The sequence below is a fragment of the Lynx canadensis genome, chromosome F1 (genome assembly GCF_007474595.2).
Source record: "Lynx canadensis isolate LIC74 chromosome F1, mLynCan4.pri.v2, whole genome shotgun sequence".
NCBI lineage: Eukaryota > Metazoa > Chordata > Mammalia > Carnivora > Felidae > Lynx > Lynx canadensis.
In genome coordinates, this window is record NC_044319.2 from 36905864 (window position 1) to 36930221 (window position 24358).

A 24358-nucleotide genomic window follows, 5' to 3' on the forward strand; every position below is an offset into this window, starting at 1 on the left:
CAATACAAAAAATCTGGGAAGTCACCATTAGTAGAATTTAAAATAGGAGAGGATTTATGTTTGTTTTCTAAATGGCTAGACAAGATTAGGGATTATGGCAAGAGATGAAAAAAAAATCAAGGAAACAAAAAACAAGGTTTTAAAAGACAAGTGTCAGTAAAACAATTTACATATAGTGTATTAAATTTCTCTTTTAAAAGACTGACTCAGACTAAAGGACAGTCTTCAACTATGTGCCCTTTCAAAAGGTATACTTGGAACAAATAAACCTGGAAGGGTTAAAATAAAAAAGGTAGGTCAAGATTAATAGGGAAGACACCACAGAAAAATCGGACGAGTAACAGTATGAATTCCAAAGTAGAATTTAATGAAGATAAATTTAAATTTAAATAATTTAATTTAGTTTAAATAGTATAAAGAACAGGTTTTTTTAAAAAAATGTTTATTTATTTTTGAGAGAAAGCACAGGTGGGGGAGGGGCAAAGAGAGGGAGACAAAGAATCTGAAGCAGAGAATCTGAAGCAGGCTCTAGGCTCTGACCTGTCAGTGCAAAGCCTGACGCGGGGCTCGAACCCTTAAACTGCAAAATCGTGACCTGAACCAAAGTCAGATACTTAACCGACTGAGCCATCCAGGCATCCCAAGAACAGTTTTTTAAATTGATTGAAGATGTAATAACTTAAAAGACCAATAACTATGGGAGAATTAAAGTTCTAGGAGTTGTCTTCATAACAGACTTCTAGGCCTGTTTTTTTACATTTTTACTTTTTAAAATTAAATGAACAGGGAGAATCTTCCTATTCATGCTTTTGAGTATAGTCTTAATACCAAAAATCGGACTGAAGGAGAACCTTTAGATCAACTATTGACCGAACTTTATTCAACAGATTACTAGAGTTGTCCTAGATATTAATAGAAATTCTGTGGAAGAATATTGTGGCTATACAAGTTTGGAAAAATCTGCATAAGGTACTGTTTTGGAGATTCATAGCGCACTGTAGCGCATTAGGATCCCTGAGAAGTTTAGCTCAGTATTTTACAGGTTCCTATTTTTTTTTCTTTGTTTTTGGGTCGTGGAATACCAGTGAACAGTTTATGGGATCCTGGTGTTTTAAGGAACAGAGTTTGGAAAACGCTTGAGTATTGCTGACAAGTCTGTAATAAAATTAAGACTAATGGAACAGTTAAAGAATCATTAATCATGACTAAGGAATTTTATTTAAAGATGGTTTAATGGAAAAGATCTAGTTATATGACTCATTACCTCATTTGGTTCAGTAAGAAAACTTGTATGAAAAGCTTAGTAGAGCAGAAAATCATTTGATATCATTTGATACCTGCCCCCCCTTTAATATAAAAAAGCCTCTTAGAAAATTGTGAATATCATTTGGTATGGAATATAGTCAATATCATAATTTACTGCAATTCCATAGAAGTTTGTCCTTATTACTTCTTGTTTGCTATATTTTAAGTTCTTTGAGGGTAGGAAATAAGTTGATTTTTGTATATTTTTTGTCACCCATTCTGATACAGAACCTTGGATTATAAGTGTTCTGTAACTGTTTCTTGAGAACATTTGGAAGCATATCCTTATGTAATTTTTAGATTAAAATGAGTTTAAAAAATATTTTTCTTCCTGTTTTAAACCTTTTTTTTAATGTTTATTTATTTTTGAGAGAGACAGAGTGTGAGTCGGGGAGGGGCGGAGAGAGAGAGAGACAGACAGACAGACAGACACAGAATCCAAAGCAGGCTCCAGGCTCTGAGCTGTTGGCATAGAGCCCTACATGGGTCTCGAACCCACGAACTGTGAGATCATGACCTGAGCTGAAGTTGGATGCTCAACCAACTGAGCCACCCAGGCACCCCAATGTAAAATATTTTTGAAAGTATAAGCCATACACGTTTTTAAGCGTAAAACATGAGTTTTCAAAACTGAAATAGATACTCCTCAGTATGGGCCTTAATGTTTGCTTTATTTATTTATCCAACAAGCTTTGAATTCTCAAATGGCTTTAAATTTGGTTAACAGGTAACAGGAAATTTATAAAGATTATTGAACATTAAAGGGGTATTATAAATACTATTTTGAAAAAGGATTCTGTTTTTTTATGGCTGAATAATATTCCATTGTATACGTTATATAGTTATATAGTTATATGTATGTAATAATTATACCAGTTATATAAATTAAAATGGTGCTATGAACATCGGAGTATAGATATCTTTTCAAGTTAAGGTTCGTTTCCTTTGGATATATTCCCAGAAGTGGAATTGCTGGATCACATGGTAGTTTTGTTTTTGATTTTTTGAGGTTCCTCCATCCTCCATTTTAATTTTTGAGGATTTTACAAAGTGGCTGTACCAATTTACAGCCCCACTCTCATTGCACAAGAGATCCTGCTTCTCCACACCTAAGCCGCATTTGTTAGCTCTTGTCTTTTTGATGATGGCCATTCTAACAGATATGAGGTGATATATCTCATTGTGGTTTTAATTTCCATTTGCAACGACTTGGATGGACCTTGAAGGCACTATGCTAAGTGAAATAAATCAGAGAAGGACAAATACGGTATGGTCTCAGTTATGTGTGGACTCTACAAACAAACAAAAACAAAACAAAAAGCAACCAAATACGTAGAAAAAGGGATTAGACTTGTGGTGACCTGAGGCAGAGGAGGAGGAATTGGAGGAAAGTGGTCAGAAGTTATTACCACCTTCCAGTTCAAGATAAATGTTAGGCATGTAATGTGCAACTTGACTATAGTTAGCACTATATAGGAACATTTAATATTAAAAGAGTAAATCCTAAGAATTCTCATCACAAGGAGAATTTTTTCTTCTCTCTTCTTCTTCTTCTTCTTCTTCTTCTTCTTTTTGCTTTTTATTGTATCTAAATGAGATCATTGATGCTAGCTGAAACTATTGTGGGAATCATTTCACAATATATGTAAATCTGCCATACTGTGCACCTTAAACTTACACAGTGATGTGTGTCAATTATTGCTCAATAAAACTGGAAAAAAAAACACAAAAAAACAAGGCTTATCCTGGCCAGAAGTATTATCCTTGGTGAAGCAGGATGTGTAAGGAGGACTCTCATAATGGCAGAACTGTTTGTTCATGTAGGAAAATCAAGGGATTTGGGACCTGAGGCTGGTTCAGAATTTTCCAGGATGTGGTTGGGTTTTTAGCTAACCACAATTTTTCTATGGTTTTAGGAGTGCCTTTCAGCCCATGAAACCCTAGCCTTGAATTTGGCTTTACAGGGCTTGAGAAAATTTCATTCATATGCAGATTTCTGCATTCTTTCAATTTCCAGGAAGAAGCTGCAGTTAACGCTGGGCTTGGAGTGCACGTCTGCCTGTGTCTGTGTGTGAACGCACAAAATAGCCTGAATGTGATACGGATTTATAGGAGTCAGGAAATCTGAGTTCTAGTATTTTCTTCTTTTCTAATCTTGGATAAGTCATATAATTTTTTTCTCTTTCGAGTTTTCTTATCCGGAATCTGGAAATTCTTTCCCTTTCACTCCACTGTGAAGTTCTGAGAGGATATCTGTGAAAACTTTTTTAAATGTACAAAAACTATTAAGTTTAAGCTGTCAGTAAAACGTATGAGTACTCATTTTGCTGGAAGAATCATGCAAACACAGAAGTTGGAGACTAAAAATCATGGCAATAGGGAAACATGAAAATCTTTTTTTTCCTCCTTTTCCTTTTGGGTTTTCAGTTACAAATTAAGAATGCAATTTTAACTAACATTTAAAAGCCTTTGCATTACAGAGAGAAAATTAATCTACACTATAGTTGGGTAATAATTCAGAATCCGTATTTACATTGCTAACATTTTGTTACTTATTGTCAAGTGTAATTTATTCAGGATATACACTGAAACCTGTTGTTTTAACTCTGCAGCTAGATGAAAATACGACAAAAGAGGTTTGAATGAGTTTTCTTTTTGGTAACAGTTTGCTTGAGGAATGGGCAGGCTTTTCCTCACTTGACAGATGGTAAAGGAAGGGCCTTGAGAAGGCAAATGGATTTCCTAAGCTTGCATTTACTGGGTGATGATAGAGTCAGGGCTAGAATTCATAATTTTTGTTGTTACCTAACATATTTTTCCCCTTTGGGTACAGCATTTTCTTGCTGATAATTATGACCTTGTAGTAATTTTTGGTAATTATCATAATCTTTTAGGAAGAGAGTCAAATGATGTGTGGCTTTTGCATATCGAATTAAAGAATCACAGTGAGAACCTACAATAAGAGGACATAATTTTCGTTTTTAGAAAACAAATTCTCAGGCTTACTAAATAATTTATGTTCATATAGTTTGTTTACTAAAAGTGTGAATTAATAATGGGTTTAAAGCTCACACTTTTTCAATGTTGATTTATGATAGGGAAAACTGTATAAAATACTTTATGTAATGATGCTTTAAACATACATTCATAAAATAATTGACTTTTAATATCAGAGAAATATCTGTATGGGGAAAGTTAAAAGGATAAGTTATGAAACTGAGAATGTCACCTATTTTATATAGTTTTCCATTAACTTTATTTATTAATTTTTTAAATGTTTTTTTATTTTTGAGAGAGAGAGAAACACACACACACAGAGTGGGGGAGGGGTAGAGAGAGAGGGAGACACAGAATCCGAAGCAGGCTCCAGGCTCCGAGCTGTCAGCACAGAGCCCAATGTGGGGCTTGAACTCACTAACCGCGAGATCACACCTGAGCGGCTGTCGCTTAACCTACTGAGCCTACTGAGCCATAACTTTGAAAATATGATAGTTTCCATGTTACTTTGATGAGATAAATAAATTGGAATCTTAGAGTATCATATCATCTTTAAATAGTTCAGAAAACAACAAACCCAGGAGCATTAACTTAGGTGTGTGTGTGTGTGTGTGTGTGTGTGTGTCTGTGTGTGTGTGTGTGAGGTCAGCTATACACTTGACATGTCATTCAAAGCAAATCAACCCTTTTCCCTTCTTGGTATTTTATGTTTCAAATCAATTGATCATTCATGGACTGTTTCCAATAGTGCTCTCTTCTATGAAGATTTTAATTAAGGGATCTCTTAGGAATTAATCATGCATTGCTAGGAGGCTCAGCTCTTGGGTGGTAACTAATCTATAGATGCTGCTTCACTTGAATTAAAAAAAAACTGAATTTATACAACATGACTTATTTATTTCAGGAGAAATTAGAATTGAGTAGACTTTTGAGACTGAAAGGAACTTTGGAGATCATATAATCCAGTACCTTAATTTGATATTTGAAATAACTAAAGCTCAGAGAGATTGATCAGATGTCACAAAGAAAGTTTTGGTAAAAGTGGGTTAAAACCTATATCCTCTGTATCATATCCTAGTGTTTTTTCCCTTATATTATTTGTTATGTTTGTGAGATTCTCCTCAATAACATTGATAAGACTACCAAAGAAGTAAACAACAACAACAACAACAACAAAGTTCTAAATGAGTAGGGTACAGAATTCTTAGAGTTCATTCAGTGTCTCCTGGACGGTGGACTAATCCACAAATTGAATTTAAACTATACTTTAACATTTAACAACATAAATCAGTTTCTTGAAAATAACATGTTAAAAGGTAAGTGCTTGAATTGAAGTAGAGACCTTGTTAAACTATGTCAGTTAATGAAATAATTGCATTTGTGAAGACACTTTTATATTTTAATATAAAAATGATAAGATGTGCTATTTTAAAATGTCTATATGTTTGACATATTAAACAAAATATGGGTGGGTGTTCTTCAAGCTTATCTCTGATGGAAATAAAGAGAGAAATAATCAAAAGATAGGCAATGAGGAAAAGTAAATAGACTAATATCAGAATAATCAACTTCTAAATACTTGACTGTAATTAACATTTTTGTCTGCAAAACTGTAAATCCCAGAAGAATTAGAGATGTCTATAATCTGATGGTCAGCTTTCATTTTGGGAGGTGTTGTTGGATATACATTAATGGTTTTACCATTCTAGATATTTCTCTTTTGTTTAATCATTATTAAATAATAAGTAGATCAGTTTGGCCTCTATTTCTAAGTGGCCATGGCTGTTTTAATCTCAGGCTTTGAAATGGAAAGAAAGGAAATGGGTGTGAGTAAATGTGTTAAATGTATGTGAGAGAGGGAGAGAGAGAGAGAGAGAGAGAGAGAGAGAAAGAGAAGGAGGGAGGGAGTGTTAGTTGTGTATGCCTGCTTTCTTATTACAGCTCAAGATTATAATTATGAATTAAGAGCTGAGGTTGGTTTTCTGGTTGGTATTCTTGGTACCAGACCTGTGGCTTTTGCTATATGTATTACAAGTAAGTAAGCCATCTGGAAAAGAACAATGCAGGGATTTTAGGGTTATTTTTTTGGAAATAGTACTTCAGTTTTCAGATTTTAGAAACTGTTACTTTGAAACTCTGTTCTTTGTTCATTGCTTACTATCTACTTCCAGAGTTTCACACTCTAATGTTTCAGTAAATAGTGTCATTAACAATATAAAGGAAGATCCTTAGAGGCTCAGAAGTATGCCCTAGTGTAGGCTGCTACTGGGACATCAAAGAAAGGGGAGTTCTCTTTTGATTTGAATGGACTCCTTGAAGGTCCCTTGAGAGCTTGGGGATTTGTGCTGGGCTTTGAGGGGAAGCCATTGCGGTAGGTGAAATTAGGATTTCTAAAGCTCCAAAATGGGCCAGTTTGGCAAAAATAGTGGGACATGAGGCTCTGATTCATTCCCCTTATAGCTGCCAAGGTGGTATTTGTAAAATGAAAAACCAGCTCTATAACTCCCTATATGAGAACCAGTCTTAAGAGATTGTACCTAATAGTCTGAAACTTGAGACTTTTCTTGATTTTTACTGGCTATATCTGGCAGATGCTTCTGAATACTTCTTCACTAGGTTACAAACTCTCTAATGGAAAGGCCCATTTGTTCATCTTTTTATCCTTAATACTTGCCAGCTTCAAAGAAGGAAGTCAGCATGATCCTGTCGAATAAATAGGGGCCTACAATCCAGGTTAAGGAATTTGGACTTTATTCTAAAGATAGTGGAGAACAATTAGAAATTTTTAAACCAAAGAATGATATAGTGAAAGATATAGTGAAAGATACTGTAAGGTAATTAATTGCAGTGAATTGATTATTTTGCATGCTAGCCTTCTAAACATTATATTCCGAAGTACCTCTTACTTACAGCAAATAAGCATTTATAGTTAATGATGTCCTAGGTATGTGTAGCAGTCAATTCGCGGAACAAGATTTAAAATTACTGATGCATTTTTTTTTCTTTACTCTAAATTAGCATTAAGAGTCAGTTTTTAACCATTAGCATTAAGAGTCAGTTTTTTAATTCACTAAGACAAAGCAGGATTAGGTAGGCCTTATGGTTTTCATTCAGCAACTATTTGAGTGCCTACTGTGTTATCTACCACGTTCTAAGCATTGGGGACACAGTGTTAACGAGATTCATATAGCATACGACTTCAGGAGGCATTTTAAATAGTCTAGTGTCATCGAGAACTCTCTAGTAGTTCAAAAATCATATGAAGAAAATGGAAAAAAAGTTTTTTTTCTTTCTTGTATTCTGTTTTTTTTTTTCCTAAAGGACATCACAAATAGAAATATAGGAGTTTAGAGGCTTCTCCTGGACTTTGGACATTGTGTATATTGGTGGTACCTGTTCCACTTAATAGTTTGATGCTTAATTAACAACAGCTTTTTTTGAAATGATTTTTTAGTGAGATACGCACATGCCAGAATTTAGTTTTTAAAAAACAAATGTTGCTTAATATTCATTGGTTGTCCACAATATAATAGGTACTCTAGTAGTATGAGTAGTATGCAAGACTTTGGTTTTACTCATTGGGCAGTTTTCACAAATGGCAGATCCATTTTAAATCAATGGGCATAGTATTTCACTTACTTAGGCATCAGAATTCTTTAGTAATTAGTTTATGGCCCTATAACTAAATGGTGTTTTTTGATGAGTGGGTAAAAAGCACTGTAGTTCTGAGCTTTATTTCATCAGTTGATAGGCTTGACTTCCTTCCTCCCTGTCAGCCTATTTGACTGAGAGACCAATTTTACATGGCTTTTTTTGGAAAATTCAGAATATATTTTCCATTTTATTTTTTATTTATTTTTTAATTTTCCATTTTAAATAGTCAAACTGCTTGTATATCTATAGAGCTGTTTTTTAATTTTTGTAGATCATTCCAAAATCTGGAAGATTTGTGATTAATGGTAGACTTAAGGATTCTTAAATTTGGTTTGTTTAAAGTAGCGTTACCAAAAAAAAAGTGATGGTGGGGGGGCACCTGGGTGGCTCATTCGTTTGAGCATCTCTTAATTTTGGTTCAGGTCATGATCCTAGTGTCGTGGGATCAAGCCCCATGTTGGGGCCCCATGCTCGTAGGTGGAGCGGTGCTTAAGATATTCTCTCCTCTCATCTCGCTCTCTGCTATCTGCAGTGTCATCTGCAGCTCATCTCGACAACCAGAAAAAGAAAAGCCCCTCGCAAACAGCCTCCCCCTCCCCCTCCCCTCCCCCTCTCTCTCTCCCTCTCCCTCTCCCTCTCCCTGTCCCTCTCTCTCTCCCTCTCCTTCTGTCTTCCTCCCTCCCTCCCTCCCTCTCTCCCTCTGTCCTTCTCTCCCTCTGCCCCTCCCCCACCCCTCCCTCTCTTTCCCCCACTCATGTGCTCTCTCTCTGTCTAAAATTAAAAAGGTAGCTTTACTAACTTTAAAACATGTATACATACAACACAGTAATGATGGCAACAGTGATAACAACAAGATTATCCTTATCTTCATTAATGCAGTGACAAAACATTCCAAGCCAAAATAGAATATTAGTGATGGTTCTAGGAAAGCCTGGGGACAAGACACTTTTGAAAGGTACAAGGAAAATTTGTATTAAGAATAAACCTCCCTGAAGTTTTCCTTTTACTTATCAGTTACTGTCCATTTTCTGTATTTTTTCTTTTCTCAAAAGAGAAGATTTTTTTGTTGTTGTTTTGTTTTTTTGTTTTGCTTTGTGAATCTGTGTTTGAACTTTGCTCTGTCCCAAATGGGAGTTGTGTCCATTAGTTAAGATAAGCCAGGTTTTCTGGCAGATATCAATGATTGCCTCCTTTTTTGTGTGATCCAGATTTGTGAAACTAGGCATACATTTTTTTTCACTTTATACCTCTCCAAGAAGGAAGGAAGGAATTCTCCCAGTTCAAGATATGCCTCAGTAAAGCTCTCTTGATGGATCTATGGTGTTCCGACTTGAACTAAGACTTTCATATCTTGAATTATAGCGATCTAATATAAAACATTAGAAATTTCAGAAATATCAAGTTTTGACATATTGAAAGTTAACAGCCACCTCTGACCATCCATGAAATATAACCTTTATGTATATAATGAGTGTGAGGATAGAATAACTCCTATCTGTCGAAAGTGCTGCCTGGAATGCCTTCTCTGCTCCATTTCTCCTGGTTCCCTTATGCCCTTACTGAATGAAATCCTACCTATCCACAAGGCCTCAGCTCAAAATTACTTCTGAAGTGGGAAGAGTTCCTTGACATCCCCCACCGGCTTTACTCCAAACTGTATTATATGCTCCCTTATCACCTTGCATTTTTCACTTGTCAAACTTATCACACTACCCATCAAAGTCAATCTATCTAACTGGATTGCAAGCTCCTTGGGGACAGAGTCCGTGTCAGTTTTGTGCAGGTTGTATGCCCAGTACCAAGTATAGTCCCTGGCATATCATAGGCCCTTAAAATAATGTGGTAAGGACGTAAACATAAAAATACTCAAATGGATTAAGTTAAAAGTTTTTAATTTAATCTGTGTCATTGATGATATCAGTGTCAATGAAATTGAGTGAAGCACAAATTGAGTCAGTCTGAAGACAATAGGAGAAAAAGGTGGTGTGATATGTGAATTGCCAAAAATTGAAAGAAGACGTCCTGCATTAGGAGATTTGATCTATAATCATACTGACTTGCTTCCCATTGTGCATTTTAACCTAAAATAAATTTACCAGGGCCTTTCTCCAAATCAGCTGAGATTGTTTTATCTTTATCCTAAGTTTGTGGCTATCTGTGCATTAAATGTGCTAAGGTGACAGCTAAATTGTGTTCCTAACAACTATTTTTAGCGTGTGTAATTTTGCTTTGCCTTACTGATTAGGATATCTTCAGAACTTTAACGTTGTGGCTGATTTTTAGGTTTCCTTTCTTGGAAAACATTGATCTGTCCCTTCCCCCAGGGTGTGATGGATTTAGTAGCTATTTTTGTTATTGTTTACTGCTTTGTATAATGACCTTTTGATGCCTCCTGAGCGGTGGGAATAAGTTTGATACTATAGATATAACAGGAGCATACCTCAAAGAGATTTTTTTCTTTTGTTTTTAAATGTGCCTTTTCTTTTTCTTAATTGTGCCCGAACTGATACAAACATTAAAGACTATTATTCTGAAATTTTTCTCACACTAATGAGAGCATTATACTGAGTACAAAACATACCTGTGAGCAAAACACAGTGAGGTATAGGTTAATTTATGTGTATATTTTTTCTTGTGTTCTTAAAAACTGAAACCAACACATTCACGCTAACTGAAGTGTCACCTGGAGAAACAGCCTTAGAAAGCTGAAAATTGTTGAATTTGGTAAGAAAACAGATACCTTCGCCATAGTCTGAACTGCAGTTGTTTTTCTGCATGTTGTGTGATAGATGTTGAAGTCTTAGCTACAAATTGGTGAGGGAATAACAATGGATGAAAGGGACCAGAGGGAGGAGAAAGGTAGTATTGTTACTTGTTTCAGCAGAGTTTGCATAAAAAAATTATATGCAAATATTTAAGCTGGGTTTTGTTAAAAGAAGGACTTACTCAGTTTGGTGATTGGTTGCTGGTCGTCTTGCAAATAAATTATTTCTATTTCAGTTTCCTGAGGCTGTAGCACTGGGTACATTCTGAAATACTGAAAGTGAAAATGAAAATCTATAAATCATTTTCTTTGTTAAAACACATACATAGTATCTTGGCCCTAGAAGATGACCTTATCTCAAAGGAGCTGTGTAATGCAGGAAAGAGATCATTTTATGCTGCATTTTTTTTTTAACCAGCTAGAAGATTTATGTTACCAGATCACCTTTCCAGTGGTCATTTTATTTAAACTTATGGTAAATATACTTAGAACGGTAAAATGATTAATGGAAATTATTTTTACTTGTGAAAGGATATAATTGAAATGATTTCCATTGCAACTGAAATACTACCTGCTTACTTAATTTTCTGTTTAATAATGCATTCAGGTGACGTTAAGGCATATCGATTGTGATGTTTGGTGGAATAAAAAAATTAAATCCATCAAAGCAAATATTCTGATTTGTTGAACTTTCTCTTACCTTTACAATTCCTTTTAAAAGTTTGAAATGCCAGGATACTGTGTACAGAACATGTTGTTACGGTGGTTGTTGTTTTTTATCTTCATTTGCCAGCTATCAGGCAGGCTAGCCAGGAGCGCTGAGACTCTAAAGTAAATGACAAAGCAAATGAGCAGGATGGCTTGCCATCAGCGCCATAGATCTGAAAGTAGACAGCCAGACCAGAGATTAGAGCAAAACAATTCACGATAGCACAGCAAACAGGAGCCTCAGTACAATAGCAACGGTTCTCTTTTCTGCAAGCCCCATGGAGACGTAAGATTGGCCTGCATGGTTGTTATGCCTTCCTTGAATTCAGTTGAAGCTCAGGAGACTAGGGCTAAGGGCTCAACACGTTTTGAAGCAAATTTTAAGTAAGGAAGCCTGTCCCCCTCACTGGGGATGAGTCACATTTGTGGTTACATGGCTAGTTACAGAAATGGCTGAAGGACAGAGGATTGGGTTGCTGTACTTGTAGTTTGGTGCATTTGGTAAGGAGGAGGTATGGGGGACCCTTGGGGTCCATAATAATAGATCATCTTTTCTAATAGTCCACCCGTTGGCCCTAAACATTGGCTGAACTCAAATGTTTACATAAGTATCCTACACCTTCAGCAATTCAGATTAGGTGAGCTGAGCCAAATCCATTCAAATGATCTCATGCAACACTTAATAAGGATGATTATCAATAGGATGAAGCCAATGTAAAGTTTTCATCTCAGTTGAGTATTCCAAGATTCTGGATTCAGCCAGTTGAATTAAACCCCAGAGAGTACTGATAGGTCTTATTTCAAGTAATCATTTAGTTTCCGTTCTTATGGGATATATGCATTGTTTCACCTGTCTAGTGGTATTAATTCATACATATTCTGCTCAGGCAGGATGTAGTTTAAGGCTGGGAATATTATCCACTATGGCTTGTGCAAGAGAGTTTAAACTGACCTATTGATCTTCTAGAAGTTGCATAGTCTCATTGGCTAAAATTAAGGATAGCTTCCTGACCATATAGCCTCTAGGGCATGAACTCTACTGCCAGAGAATAGTACTTGCCCTGCTTTATGGAACCTGAAGTCTCTGTAACTCTGGTAGGGTTGGGGCACATGTTGTCTCCAGTATCCAAACAGTCCAACTTAGTGCCAGGCCTCCTTTTTGGTAGGTGGGGGCTAGAGGGTGAGTGATTTTTCCTTTACTGACTCTGGGTAGCCCACATCGCTCCCAAGAATTATTTGCCAGTCCCTTGAATTCATTAATCCTGAACCACCCCTGGGGTTTCATGTGAGTCAGCTTCTGTTCCAGAGCCCTTGACACCTGCTCTTTATTTGAGCCTATCAATCAGTATGATATCATTAATGTAGTGGAACCAAGTCATTCCTAAAGGGAAAGGGCGTGTTCCATATTACATTGGTGGAGGCAACAAGAGAATTCAAGTACCCCCAAGGCTATTTAGTGAACCAGTCTTGGAACCTGTAATCAGGTGAAGGTAAACTGATCTTGATCTTATGGTAGCAAGGGGATTGGGAAGGAGGAGAGAGAGAGAGAGAGAGAGAGAGAGAGAGAGAGAGAGAGAAAGAGAGAAAGAAAGGCATTAGCCAAGGCCAAGAAGCCATGCCCTGTGTTATCAGTTTGTGCAGTAGATTCAGTCACAGTCTCAGTGTCTGGAAGAGCCAGAGCCACGGGGGCAACAACTGAATTCAGTTGGCAAGAATCCACTATAGGCTGCCAGCTCCCTTTAGCCTTTTTTACAAGGCCACACTGGGCGATTCTATTGAAATATCACATGTCTCAATATTCTTGCTGCCTTTAGGTCTTCAATCAAAATTGTGATGTCTTTTTCTTCTCCTGAAATTGAATCGTTTTTGTGTAACTTAGGAGGGAACTGCCTAAAGAGATGGTCTGTTTGGCATTTGTCCTGCTGTCACCTGCAACAAGTGGGTCTTCCAAACTGAGAAAATGGCCCTTGGATTCAGTGAGCATTCACAGTACACATGCAGTATGTCAGACATCAATAGCAAGTGTACAATCAGGGATGAGAGAGGATCCAAATGGCCCCACATGGATTGTTCTGGTAACTTCTATTCCTTTTATTCTGTTTCCAAACACAGGCAATTGAATGTGTGGCTTCTGCCCTTCAAGGGAAGCTGATGAGATAGCCACTTGAGGATCAGTGTCCAAAAAAGCCATAAAAGCTTATATCCCCCACCCTGCCCTTTCTTTCCCTGAAGCTCTCCCTTGGGGATGGAGAGATCTCGGTTTCATCTCTGGTCCCCCTTTTCTTTAAAGGCTGGCAAATCAGGGTGCAAGGGCACAGGGTTAGGTAGTGGAGGTACTGAAGGAGTAATGTGTTCTGAAGTTGCCACTTAGCTCTGTAGTTCCTTCGGTAGTGGGGGATTGATTTCCATGGAGGAATCTGGATCTATAGAAGCACTTTGATTTCAACCAGTTGCTTGCTTCGGGGCTCCCATAGTTCAGTTTCTGAACCCAATTTCTTTGATGCTGATTCCATCTATCTCTTTTCAGGGAACTCTTAACAATCATATCCATGTTGTCTTGCAGCTGGGCCCTCTTGGAGACGTTCCAGAAAGTCATTGTCTCTCATATGTCAGCATACTACGTGCACCAAGTTATTTAGGGAAGAACCCAAACCTCAGAGAGAATGCAAGACGTAACAAGATCCCAAAGGAAATGACTAAGTAAGCAACCTGGTTCGTTTGCCACAGCTTCATCGTAGGTGTGAAAGTAGACACTGAGACTTAGTGATCAGAGCAAGGGTTTTTAAAACACATAAACAGCAAGAGCCCCAGTGCAGTAGTGCTGGTTCTCCTGCTCACTAGTACCACGGTGCGATGTGATGCATCCGGGTGGTGGCTGTGCTTGCAGTGAGTTGGTTGGCAGCCGAGGAAGCCAGGACTCAGCATCTTTTATAGCACGTAGCAACCAAACCTGTCACCCTCACCTAGGAAATGAGCAGCTGTCCTGTAATTACACTGTGGTTACCTTACTCACTAGCTATAGAAAGGGCTCCAGGTCAAGTGCAGTTTGGCGTCAGTGAGACCACACTTGAGACCCACGACGGATTGGCTTTCCCGACATCATTATCATTCACGTAAATATCTAAAATATTCTAAGAATAGGTATTTTTCAAATAATATACATGTAATAGCATAGTAATATATTACCTTGGAGTTCTGCTTTCAGAGTTAATAAAATGCATTCATAGTATATGTCATCGAGTCATCTGTGAAGTAGGTCACGGAAGTGTCCTCATATGCATTTTGCAAAAAGAAGAAAACTGATGCTTACAGAGAGGTTCAGTGACACATGGCAGGTTATATGTGTAAGTAGTGGAGCCAGATCTTGGATCCATGTCAGTTGACTCTCATGTTTTCTTTTTACTACCCCGAACCAAGTTTACTTGAATGAGTAGAAAATAATCTTTTGTTGATTATAAATAATATTCGTATGCCAGTGGATATTTCAGTAAAATTATTACTGTTGAGTATGTTTTCAAAGGCCTAAATTAACAATTTGTTTAGGAAATACATTATTGTTAAAATTTAGTTTATATGTGGTTATTACATATTTTAAATATAAGTCTGAATTAAGGTCTTACTGTTTCTAGTGTCACATTGGAAAAGAGAATGAAAAAGAATGTCATTTGATATAGACTTAAAAGTTTTGTTATTTTTTGGCTAATTATGATCTAATAAATCCCTGATTCTATGAACCAACATCTTATAATTTGATTAGTTATACATCAAGTACAGTTGAGAGAAAAAGTAGATACCAGCATCTCTCAAGCTAAAAGAACTAAGGATCATTCTGAGTAGAATGAACAGTGGCAAGATACTACTGAGTAGAATATCATAGCAGTCAGGCTGATGTTAGGTCAGACTTTCCATTATTAATCCTTCTTTTGGTTTTTATAACTTTTGGTTGAAAATTCTTTCCAGGGAACAACTTGTATACAGATTTTCAGCCTGGGAGCAAATATCTCATGACCCACTTACAAGCCTCTTTAAACATTCAGATTAATGTTAAGAGCTTTTATGATGAAAGCTAATTTTATGTTTCAAAATATTTCAAAATATTTATTCTTTTGGAATCAACAACTTAAAAATATTTTATTCATTCCTTGTGAGGCTGCATTGTATTTTTAGAATTATACTCAAAATAGTTACTAAGCTCTGATAAGCTTTTAAAAATTCTAAAATGTAAGAACTTGATTAAACAGCATTTAATTGATTTTTAAGAAGTTGTTAGAATGAATAAAGCATTATATACTAACTGCTGTAAAAGTTAAAACTTCAACTTTACGTTTCAATGATTTAAAAAAAGTGGGGGATCATCATTTTGTGTTCACTTAATTATTTGATTTGTATTTCTCTGTAAAAAATGTGAATTCAAGAATACAATATTGTATTAGGGCTCTCCAGAAAAACAGAACCAGTAGGAAACACACACACACACACACACACACACACACACCTCTCTGTATATGTGGTTACCTTAACCCACGCAACTAGCTATATATCTAGCTCTACACACGCACACGCACACACGCACACAGATTTATTATAAGGAATTGGCTCACATGGTTATTATGGAGGCTGGAGAGCCCTGAAATCTCTAAGCTGGAGGCCCGGGAAGCTGGTGTAGTTCTGGTTGGAGTCCTAACAGCCTGAGAACCTGGAGAACCCATTTTGTATGTTCTAGCACAAGTCTGAGGGTCTGACTGAGGAACAGGAGTGCTGGTGGTGTAAGATCTAGTGTAAGTGTGAAGTCCTGAGAACCAAGAGTGCCAGTGGTATCACTTCTGGTGTATGTCGGAAGACTTGAGATCTAGGAGAGCATGTGGCGGAAGTCCCAGTCCAAGGGCGGGAGAAAACCAGTGTGCCAGCTCCACAGTCAGTCAGAAGGAATGAATTCTCCCTTGCTCAGCTGTTTTGTTTTTTTCAGGTCCTCAATGGATTGGATGAGGCCCACCCACATTGGGAAGGACAATCTATTTGATCCTAGTCTACCAATTCAAATGCTAATCTCCTCCAGAAATATGCTCACCAACACACATGGAAATAATGCTTAACCGGTATCTGGGCACCCCATGACCCAGTCAACTTGACACATGAAATTAACCATTCCAAATACCATGAATAAGTTTTTCCTGTACTCTTAGTCATATTATTTCCGAAAGCACTTGTGTTATACTTTAAACAAATGTTTCTGATGAAAATGTTCTGATGAAAATATTCCTTGAGCGTTATTTCCTTTCCCTGAAAATGTGTAAAAAATATCCCAAATCCCTAATATGATCACAATTGTAATCAAAATCCACTGTGCAAACCTGTAATTTAGTTCATTTTAGAGTAGTCATATGGGAACATCTTGCCAATTTTCAGTCAGTTGCAACAAAAGAGTAGACTCTTAAGAGACTCCTTGAAATTTCAGCATGCCTCCAAGATCCAGAATCTATCTCCCAAAACAAGGAAACGAAGTCAAACTGTCAGGTGGAAATTTTATGCCATTTTTCTTTAATGCTTTTAGATGGCTTATGATTTAACAAAACTAATACTTTCGGAATATACTGCTTTATGAAATGTTAGAATTAAAAAAAATTTTCTAAATGAATAATCATTGGAATTCGAATGTAGAAATTTAGTATTTTTTTCCCCCCTGGAAATATTTTCTTTTGTTCTTTAATTCCACCATATATTAGGAGGTTGGCCTAAAAAGAGAAGGATGGTAATTTTTATTTTATTTCCAACCAGTGGAATCTATCAGAGTATTGACTTTCCTAACTCAGCAGAAGGATTTTGCTATATTTTCTATTAGATAAATAGTAAAGGGGTAGTCATAGATTTTATGTAGTATTTTCTTTGGTGCATTAGCTGTTATTTTCTTTGATGCATCTCACAGTATCACTTTTATATTTTAAAGTGTTCTGAAACAGTAACAGATCAATTTTTAAGTCTGCAGGTCACTTTTATTTTAACTTAGTGGATTAGGAACCCTCAAACTGGGGAACTAACTCATGAAGGAGTCCTAGGCTGTTAATCCCCTCTGGGAGTTGTGGGGCAGGGGCTGGCAAAAGCTAATGCTCTTTCCAACCTGTTGCTATTATAAACATTGTTGTTCTAAACATCCTTGTGTATGTCTTTTGTGCGTAGATAAGTTTCTCTGGAATATATTACCTTGGAGAGGAATTGGGAGGTCACAGGGACATTGCCCTCTGCCTACAGAATATGAGAGTTCCAGTTGGTCCATAGCTTGGTTTTATTTTGCGAGAATTAAAGTTTTTAAAAACCTGATAATGAGTCTGACCTGGTATTCTGTTGTTATTTTAATTTGCATATTCTTGATTTGTAGTGAGATTGAGGATTTTTTCAAATGCTCTTTTGAAAATTCATATTGCCAGTCTTTAAAAAAATTGGGTTCTTTTGTTTACTGAGTTCTTCACAAATCCTAGATGCTAATTCTAAGTTGGTTGTATGTATTATGAGTATTTTTTTTTCTGGTCTATGACTTCCTTTTGCACTATTTTCAGCTGTCTTGATGAATAGACTGGATTGTCAGTATCTTATAGTTATAACTTTTATCCTGAAGTATATTTCTTTCTATTTTGATGCTATGAAGATACTTGTCTATTTTCTTCAAAAATTTTTAAAGTTTTACTTTTCACATTTAGGTCTTTATTCCACTGTCTATAGTGCAAGGTGGTAATTCCTTATGTACATATGCATGTAAGTGTATTTTTTTATTTAAAATCATTCATAAGCATTTGCCTCTGAAGCACTTCTGAACAGTCTGTACTTTCTTATCCATAATGCCTGTTCTTTCAGGTATAAAGTTTTCATACGTGAGCAGTTCTGTTTCTGGGCTCTTTTTCTGTTCCATTGGTCTTGTTTTTTCCTGCTTCAGTTGTACTTTGAATAAGGCCCTTTACCTTGGTGGTGTTTTTTCAAGAATTTCTTGGCTATTTTTGACTTCTTTGTCTTTCATATTTTCTTTTCTTTTCTTTCTTTTTTTTTTTAAAGTTTATTTATTTATGAGAGAGAGAGAGACCGAGTACAAGTGGAGGAGGGGCAGAGAGAGAGGGAGACACAGAATATGAAGGAGGTTCCAGGCTCTGAGCTGTCAGTACAGAGCCTGATGTGGGGCTTGAACTCAAAAACCATGAGATCATGACCTGAGCCAAAGTCAGATGCTTAACCGACTGAGCCACCCAGGTGCCCCTTCTTTCGTCTTTTAAAATTAGTTTTGTAGACATACAAACACACATATATTGTTTTCAGGAAGTTGTGCATGTCATCTAAGGTTTTGAGATTTACTGACAAATTATTATTATCATTTGTATTCTTCTCTCCTTCACCCCCCCAACATTCCTTATTCTATTGGATTTGTAGTTATGCCCCCTGAAATTCTTTTTATTTATCTTTGTGTTCTTCCCTTTTCTTGATCAATCTTGCCATAGGTTTGCCTGCCTTTCTTAATTTTTTTTCCCTAAGAACCAACTTTTGGTTTTATGGTGTCTTATGGTCTTTATTTTCTATCTTATTTCTACTCTTCTTCTTATTGTTATAACTTAGAAATTGAGTGGGTGTGGGGGAGACAGGGTTGAATGAAAGAGTACTCCAGGTTGCATCAGAGTGACCAGGTGGATGGTAGTATTTAGCAGCTGAAGTGGAAAATAGTTGGAGGCAGTTTGTGGGGGGGATATTTAGTTCACTTTTGGTTTTGTGGAGTCTTATGGTCTTTATTTTCTATCTTATTTCTACTCTTCTCCTTATTGTTATAACTTAGAAATTGAGTGGGAAATTTCTATAGGAAATCCCGGTGGAGCTGTTTATGGGAGAGGCTGGGCCTGAGATAATGATTTGCCATTTGATAAAGATAGTGGAGAGAAGTAGGAGGAAGGAAAGACACAGTGATTGTAGGTCAGTGGGAAGCCTTCTTGGTTCCAGTAATACTGCCACTATTCCTATTTCCTTTTAAAGGCCTCTGTACTTCCAAGAGTATTTGTGCATAGTTTGCAGTAACTGACATGTTTGTATCTTTCACTAGCCTGACAGGATGGGGAATCTTACCTTCTCTTCCCGCCTACAGCAGTCAAAGCATTGGATGCGTGTACATGGAATCAACCCTATTGACTCTCCTTGAGTGTGGCTGTGTATACATGATTTAACAGGAACGTATTATGGATTCTCATTCTAGAGGATTCAAGAAAATTACCAATTTTAACCCATAAAAATATCTCCCCCATTGCCGTGAACTGAATTTTTTCCCCCTTAATGTACAGAGAGGGCAAGGATTGACTTTTTTTTTTTTCAACGTTTTATTTTATTTTTGGGACAGAGAGAGACAGAGCATGAACGGGGGAGGGGCAGAGAGAGAGGGAGACACAGAATCGGAAACAGGCTCCAGGCTCTGGGGGCTCGAACTCACGGACCGCGAGATCGTGACCTGGCTGAAGTCGGACGCTTAACCGACTGCGCCACCCAGGCGCCCCTAGGATTGACTTTTTTAAATCAAATTTTAATTTGATTAAAATTTTTTTAAACGTTTATTTATTTTAGAGAGAGAGAGACACACACACAGAGTGCAAGCGAGGGAGGGGCAGAGATGAAGGTAAGATACAGAATCTGAAGCAGACTCCAGACTCTGAGCTGTCAGCACAGAGCCTGATGCGGGGCTTGAACCCACAAACCGTGAGATGATGACCTGAGCTGAATTCGGACACTTAACTGACTGAGCCACCCAGGTGCCCCTTGATTTTTAAATTTAACATGAATATGAGCTACTTTTTTTTTTTTAAGTTTATTTATTTTGAGAGAGAAGAGAGAGAGAGGGAGGAGCAGAGAGAGAAAAGGAGACAGAGAATTCCAAGCAGGCTCTTTGCTATTGCCCTGGAGTCCTGATGTGGGGTTCGGTCTTCCAAACCATGAGATCATGACCTGGGCCAAAACCAAGAGTCGGACCCTTAACTGACTAAGCCACCCAGGCGCCCTCAACTAGTATTTTTTGCTTGAAGAAATTTGTTAACCTTCTGATTTAAGGAAGACAAGTAATTGCCTTTCAATTATCAGAGATACTTCTTTTAATGAAAAGGTAGCTGTATATGTATCTTCTGTCACTGCTTCTGTTTCCAGAAGGCATTTAGGTCTTAATCTGAAGATTAATGTGAAGATTAAAAGTTAATAACTTGCCAATTAAAAATAATCCAGACTCATATGCACCCCTATATTCTAGGAAAATTTGAAAAAGTTTAATGTTATTATTCTAAAGCTTAATGCTTCTGAACACCTAAAAGGGCATTATTGTTCACAGAGTAGTATGTAAAAAGCTATCCTTAAAGGTCAGGAAAGAGTCATACAAGCTGATTCAATGTAGCGATCAAGTAAAAAAATGACAAGAGAACAGAATTCTTGGACGATTTATCGTCTTGATTTTTTACAAATTATAGCTGTTTGGCTTTGGAATAGCATTTATATGTGGAAAATGCTTGGAGTAAGCTTTCCTAGAGAAATTATCCCGTCTGATGCTTTGGAGATGGACCTAGTTTTGAATCTCCGTTTCTTATTTACTAGCTGTGTGGTATCTGTTAGGAATGCCGTTTAGCTTCAAGTAACAGCAGCAGCACAAACAAAAAAGGGGTTTATTTTTCTCATGTGAAGAGAAATCTGGAAACAGCTGCTGGCTTTGGTGTAATGTTCAGTGATGATCTCTGATTCTTTGTCTTTTTCTCCTGAAACAACACGGCTGCTTCAGCTTGAGGCATCACATCCGCATTGCAGGCAAGGAGAAAGGGGGAAGGACAGAAACAACTTTCACTGGGACAAGTGACTTTGATATTTTGGGGGGGGGGGGCAAGGGATTTTTTTGCTTATATTTGGAAAAGTAGGTCCCATGATCAATCTTAGCTGAAAGGTAGCTCGGGAGATGAGTAAGTGCCTTTAGTGCCTTTATGACATCTGTGGAAGAAATATACAAGGGAGAAGTTGGGAATGGATGGGGGTGTTGGTCAGTCTGCGATGTCTGCCTTGTGACCATGGGTACTATACCGAAGCTGAATAAGCCTCAGTTTCCTCTTGGGAATAGTAGGAACACTACCACGTGAGACTTGGACTTTTAGTGTACTATTAAAATCTTTCACATCTAGAATGATGTCTTATAGATGTATTTGCTCAGAAATAATAAAAGAAGATTATTAGAAGAATTACATGAACAATGCATTTAGGGCACTTTGTCCAGTGCTTGGCATTTAGTACCCTATAAATGAGATTGACTTTTGTTTCCAGTGTATGCAGTGATGGAGTGCATTTATTATACAAGCATAAATAGAAATTTTTACAATTTGATTATCTTGTTATATTTTATCACTTAATGTGTAATTGAAGGTTCATTGTTTTCTTGATGAGTAACATTTGTAAAAGAATAGTCTTAATTAATATGGTATCTGCCTTACTATATAGAGATGTATGAATGCTAACATGACAGGGTATTGTTACTATAAATGTGATTTGTGGAAATGTCTTAAATCACTTTCTTTAAAAATGTAAATTAAAATTGCTTTAAAAAAACTTTATTGAAATGCAACAGATAAAAACAGAGTATATTTAAGCATATAGCTCAGTAAATTTTTACAAAGTGAACACACTCATGTGACCAACGCCCAGGTGAAGATACCGAACACTACCAGCACTGTAAAAGCCTTCCTTGTGCCCCCTTCTGGTCATTGCCACCTTCCCTTGACCCTTCTTGTGGTCATGAGGGGAGGTGGGAGTAGATCCTGAAGAGGGCTTGTGTGTCCTACAAGGTAGAAGCTTCAGTATTGTTACATGAAGGGGAGGGGCGGGGGGTGGGTGGGCCACTTTTGCAGGCCCAGAAGGTTTAAGGTGATCTGGTGTTTCAGGCTTTTTAGGTATTGACACAATTGTCCCTACCTTGTCTTCTAGTCTCAGTTCTTCCCATGCAGGATCCTGACCTCAGAATAGCGTCTTGGCTGGATTGAGTATTCCAGTTTTCTTTGATGATCTGCTGTCCTGATATTTAGCTCCTAGGCCCAGTCCTCAGCCCTTTCTGTTCTCTGGCTGCAGAAGATGAAAGAAGGCTTCTTACTTTTCACATGTCACCTCAGGTCATTCTTAGGTTTTCATTTCCTCCCCAATTTGTTGCTGTCCTAGCAACAGCTGATTCCATAGACCTTATAATTATTACTTCCTGTCAACCTCTTAAAATCCTGAGATTATTTCACCTGCCAGTAAATTTCCTTCAGCCGGCATCCTTTCCCATTTCACCACTGGTGAAAGTTTTAGCAGTTGCATTACTACTCATGTGAAGGGCTATCTGCACTTCTTCACCTACCAGCTGATCCGGCTGCAAAATCTCATCTTTGAGTCTGCTTTCTGGATGTCTCCTATTGCAACCAGCATTGACAGAATTCTCTAGGAAACAGACTCAGAGGTAGAGCTCTGCACTCGCCTATTTTTTTTGTTTAATATTTTGGGGAACAACACCTTGGAGGGAAGCAGGATTGGGCAGGAGGAGCTGAATTGCACTGTGGTTGCAACAAAGTCTTCAGCCAATCCCGTGGGACCATTCAGGAGCTAGAATAGAGCTTCAGGATAGTCTCAGATTGATGCGAGGGGTCTGGACCTTTGTACCCTCCCAGTGACCACTCAGTGGATGCAGCTGCCTTGAGAGGGACTCAGCTGTGAGCCCTCAGCAGTCATTCTTCCTGCAGCTTGGAGAACGAGCGCTTCCGTGCTGAAAAGCTATCTGGAGGGCGCACCGCAGCATCCACTGCTGATGCTGGATATTGATTTTCAGACTTTGTTCTTTTCCACTGCATGTACTTAATGCTATTAATTAGTTATTGTGCAGTTTAACTCTTTCCAACATATGCTATTTAGTTTTTCTGTCTACTGATTCTGTTACAGAGAGTGATATTTTAGAACGTGCACTCTTGGTTGTAGACTTGTCTTTTTTCCTTTTAGATCTATCAGTGTTTGCTTTATAGTTTCAGGCAGTGTTATGCAAATGTAGGATTGTTGTGTCTTATTGCATTGTACCTTTTATTTTTATGAAATATTTCTCCTTATTTTTAATATGCCTTTTGTCTTAAAATCTACTTTGTCTAATATACAGTCACCCTAGCTTTCTTTTGGCCAGTGTTCCCATAGTATCTCTTTTTCATTCTTTTAAAATATCTTCCTGTGTTCAACTATGTGAGGCATATCTTGCAAGCATTTAGAATTTAAAAAAAATCTGGACTGATCATTTTTGTCTTATAATTGTTGGAGCTTACATACTTCATTTACATTTAATGCCATTACTTGATAGATTTGAATTTAAGCCTGTCATCTTATTATTTGTTTTCTGTTGTTCCAGTTGTTCTTTGTTCCTATTTTGCCTCCCTTTTTGCCGTCCTTTTTTAACCATTCCATTTTTGTCCTTGTTATTCTACCCCCTGCTCCATTACCTTGCTAGTTACGTATTCTTTTCACTGTTCTAATAGTGAACACCCTAGAGATTGCAGTGCATCTTTGATCTGTTTGAGCCAACGTTAAATTAGGGCTTTTACTTGTTTCTTTCGTGGATAGTACAGTTGTCTCTTTTTATCAATTTCATTTTTTCTGATGAAATTCTCCTTATTTTCACCTAATTTATAGAACACAGTAGTCATTATTATTTAAAAGTTTGTTTCTGATGGTTCTCAAATCTGGTTCACTTTGTGGACTGTTTCTGTTGTCTGCGCCCCACCGCACCCATTTTTTAGGTTATATGATTTCTTGGCCAGCATCGTGATTTTTTATTGCCTATCAGATGCGTATGAAAACTTGTAGAAACTCTGAGTGATGTCACCATCTCCAAAGAGGATTCAGTTTTTTTCCTGGTGGACATACATACCACCTTTCACCTTGATC

General features: G+C 37.3%; 1 protein-coding gene across 2 annotated transcripts in view; it reads left to right on the forward strand.

Moving 5' to 3' along the window:
• Positions 1–24358, forward strand: part of NEK7 (NIMA related kinase 7) — a 160845-nt gene that overhangs the window by 19345 nt on the left and 117142 nt on the right. Inside the window, exon 1 of one of the 2 annotated variants that reach the window (XM_030301713.1) lies at positions 13992–14128. The exons of the other annotated variant lie outside the window; for it this stretch is intronic. Coding sequence (XP_030157573.1) covers positions 14121–14128 — 8 coding nt within the window. The 5' untranslated portion in view covers positions 13992–14120. Of the gene's footprint in view, positions 1–13991; positions 14129–24358 lie in introns of those variants that run through there. 2 annotated transcript variants of the gene reach the window in all.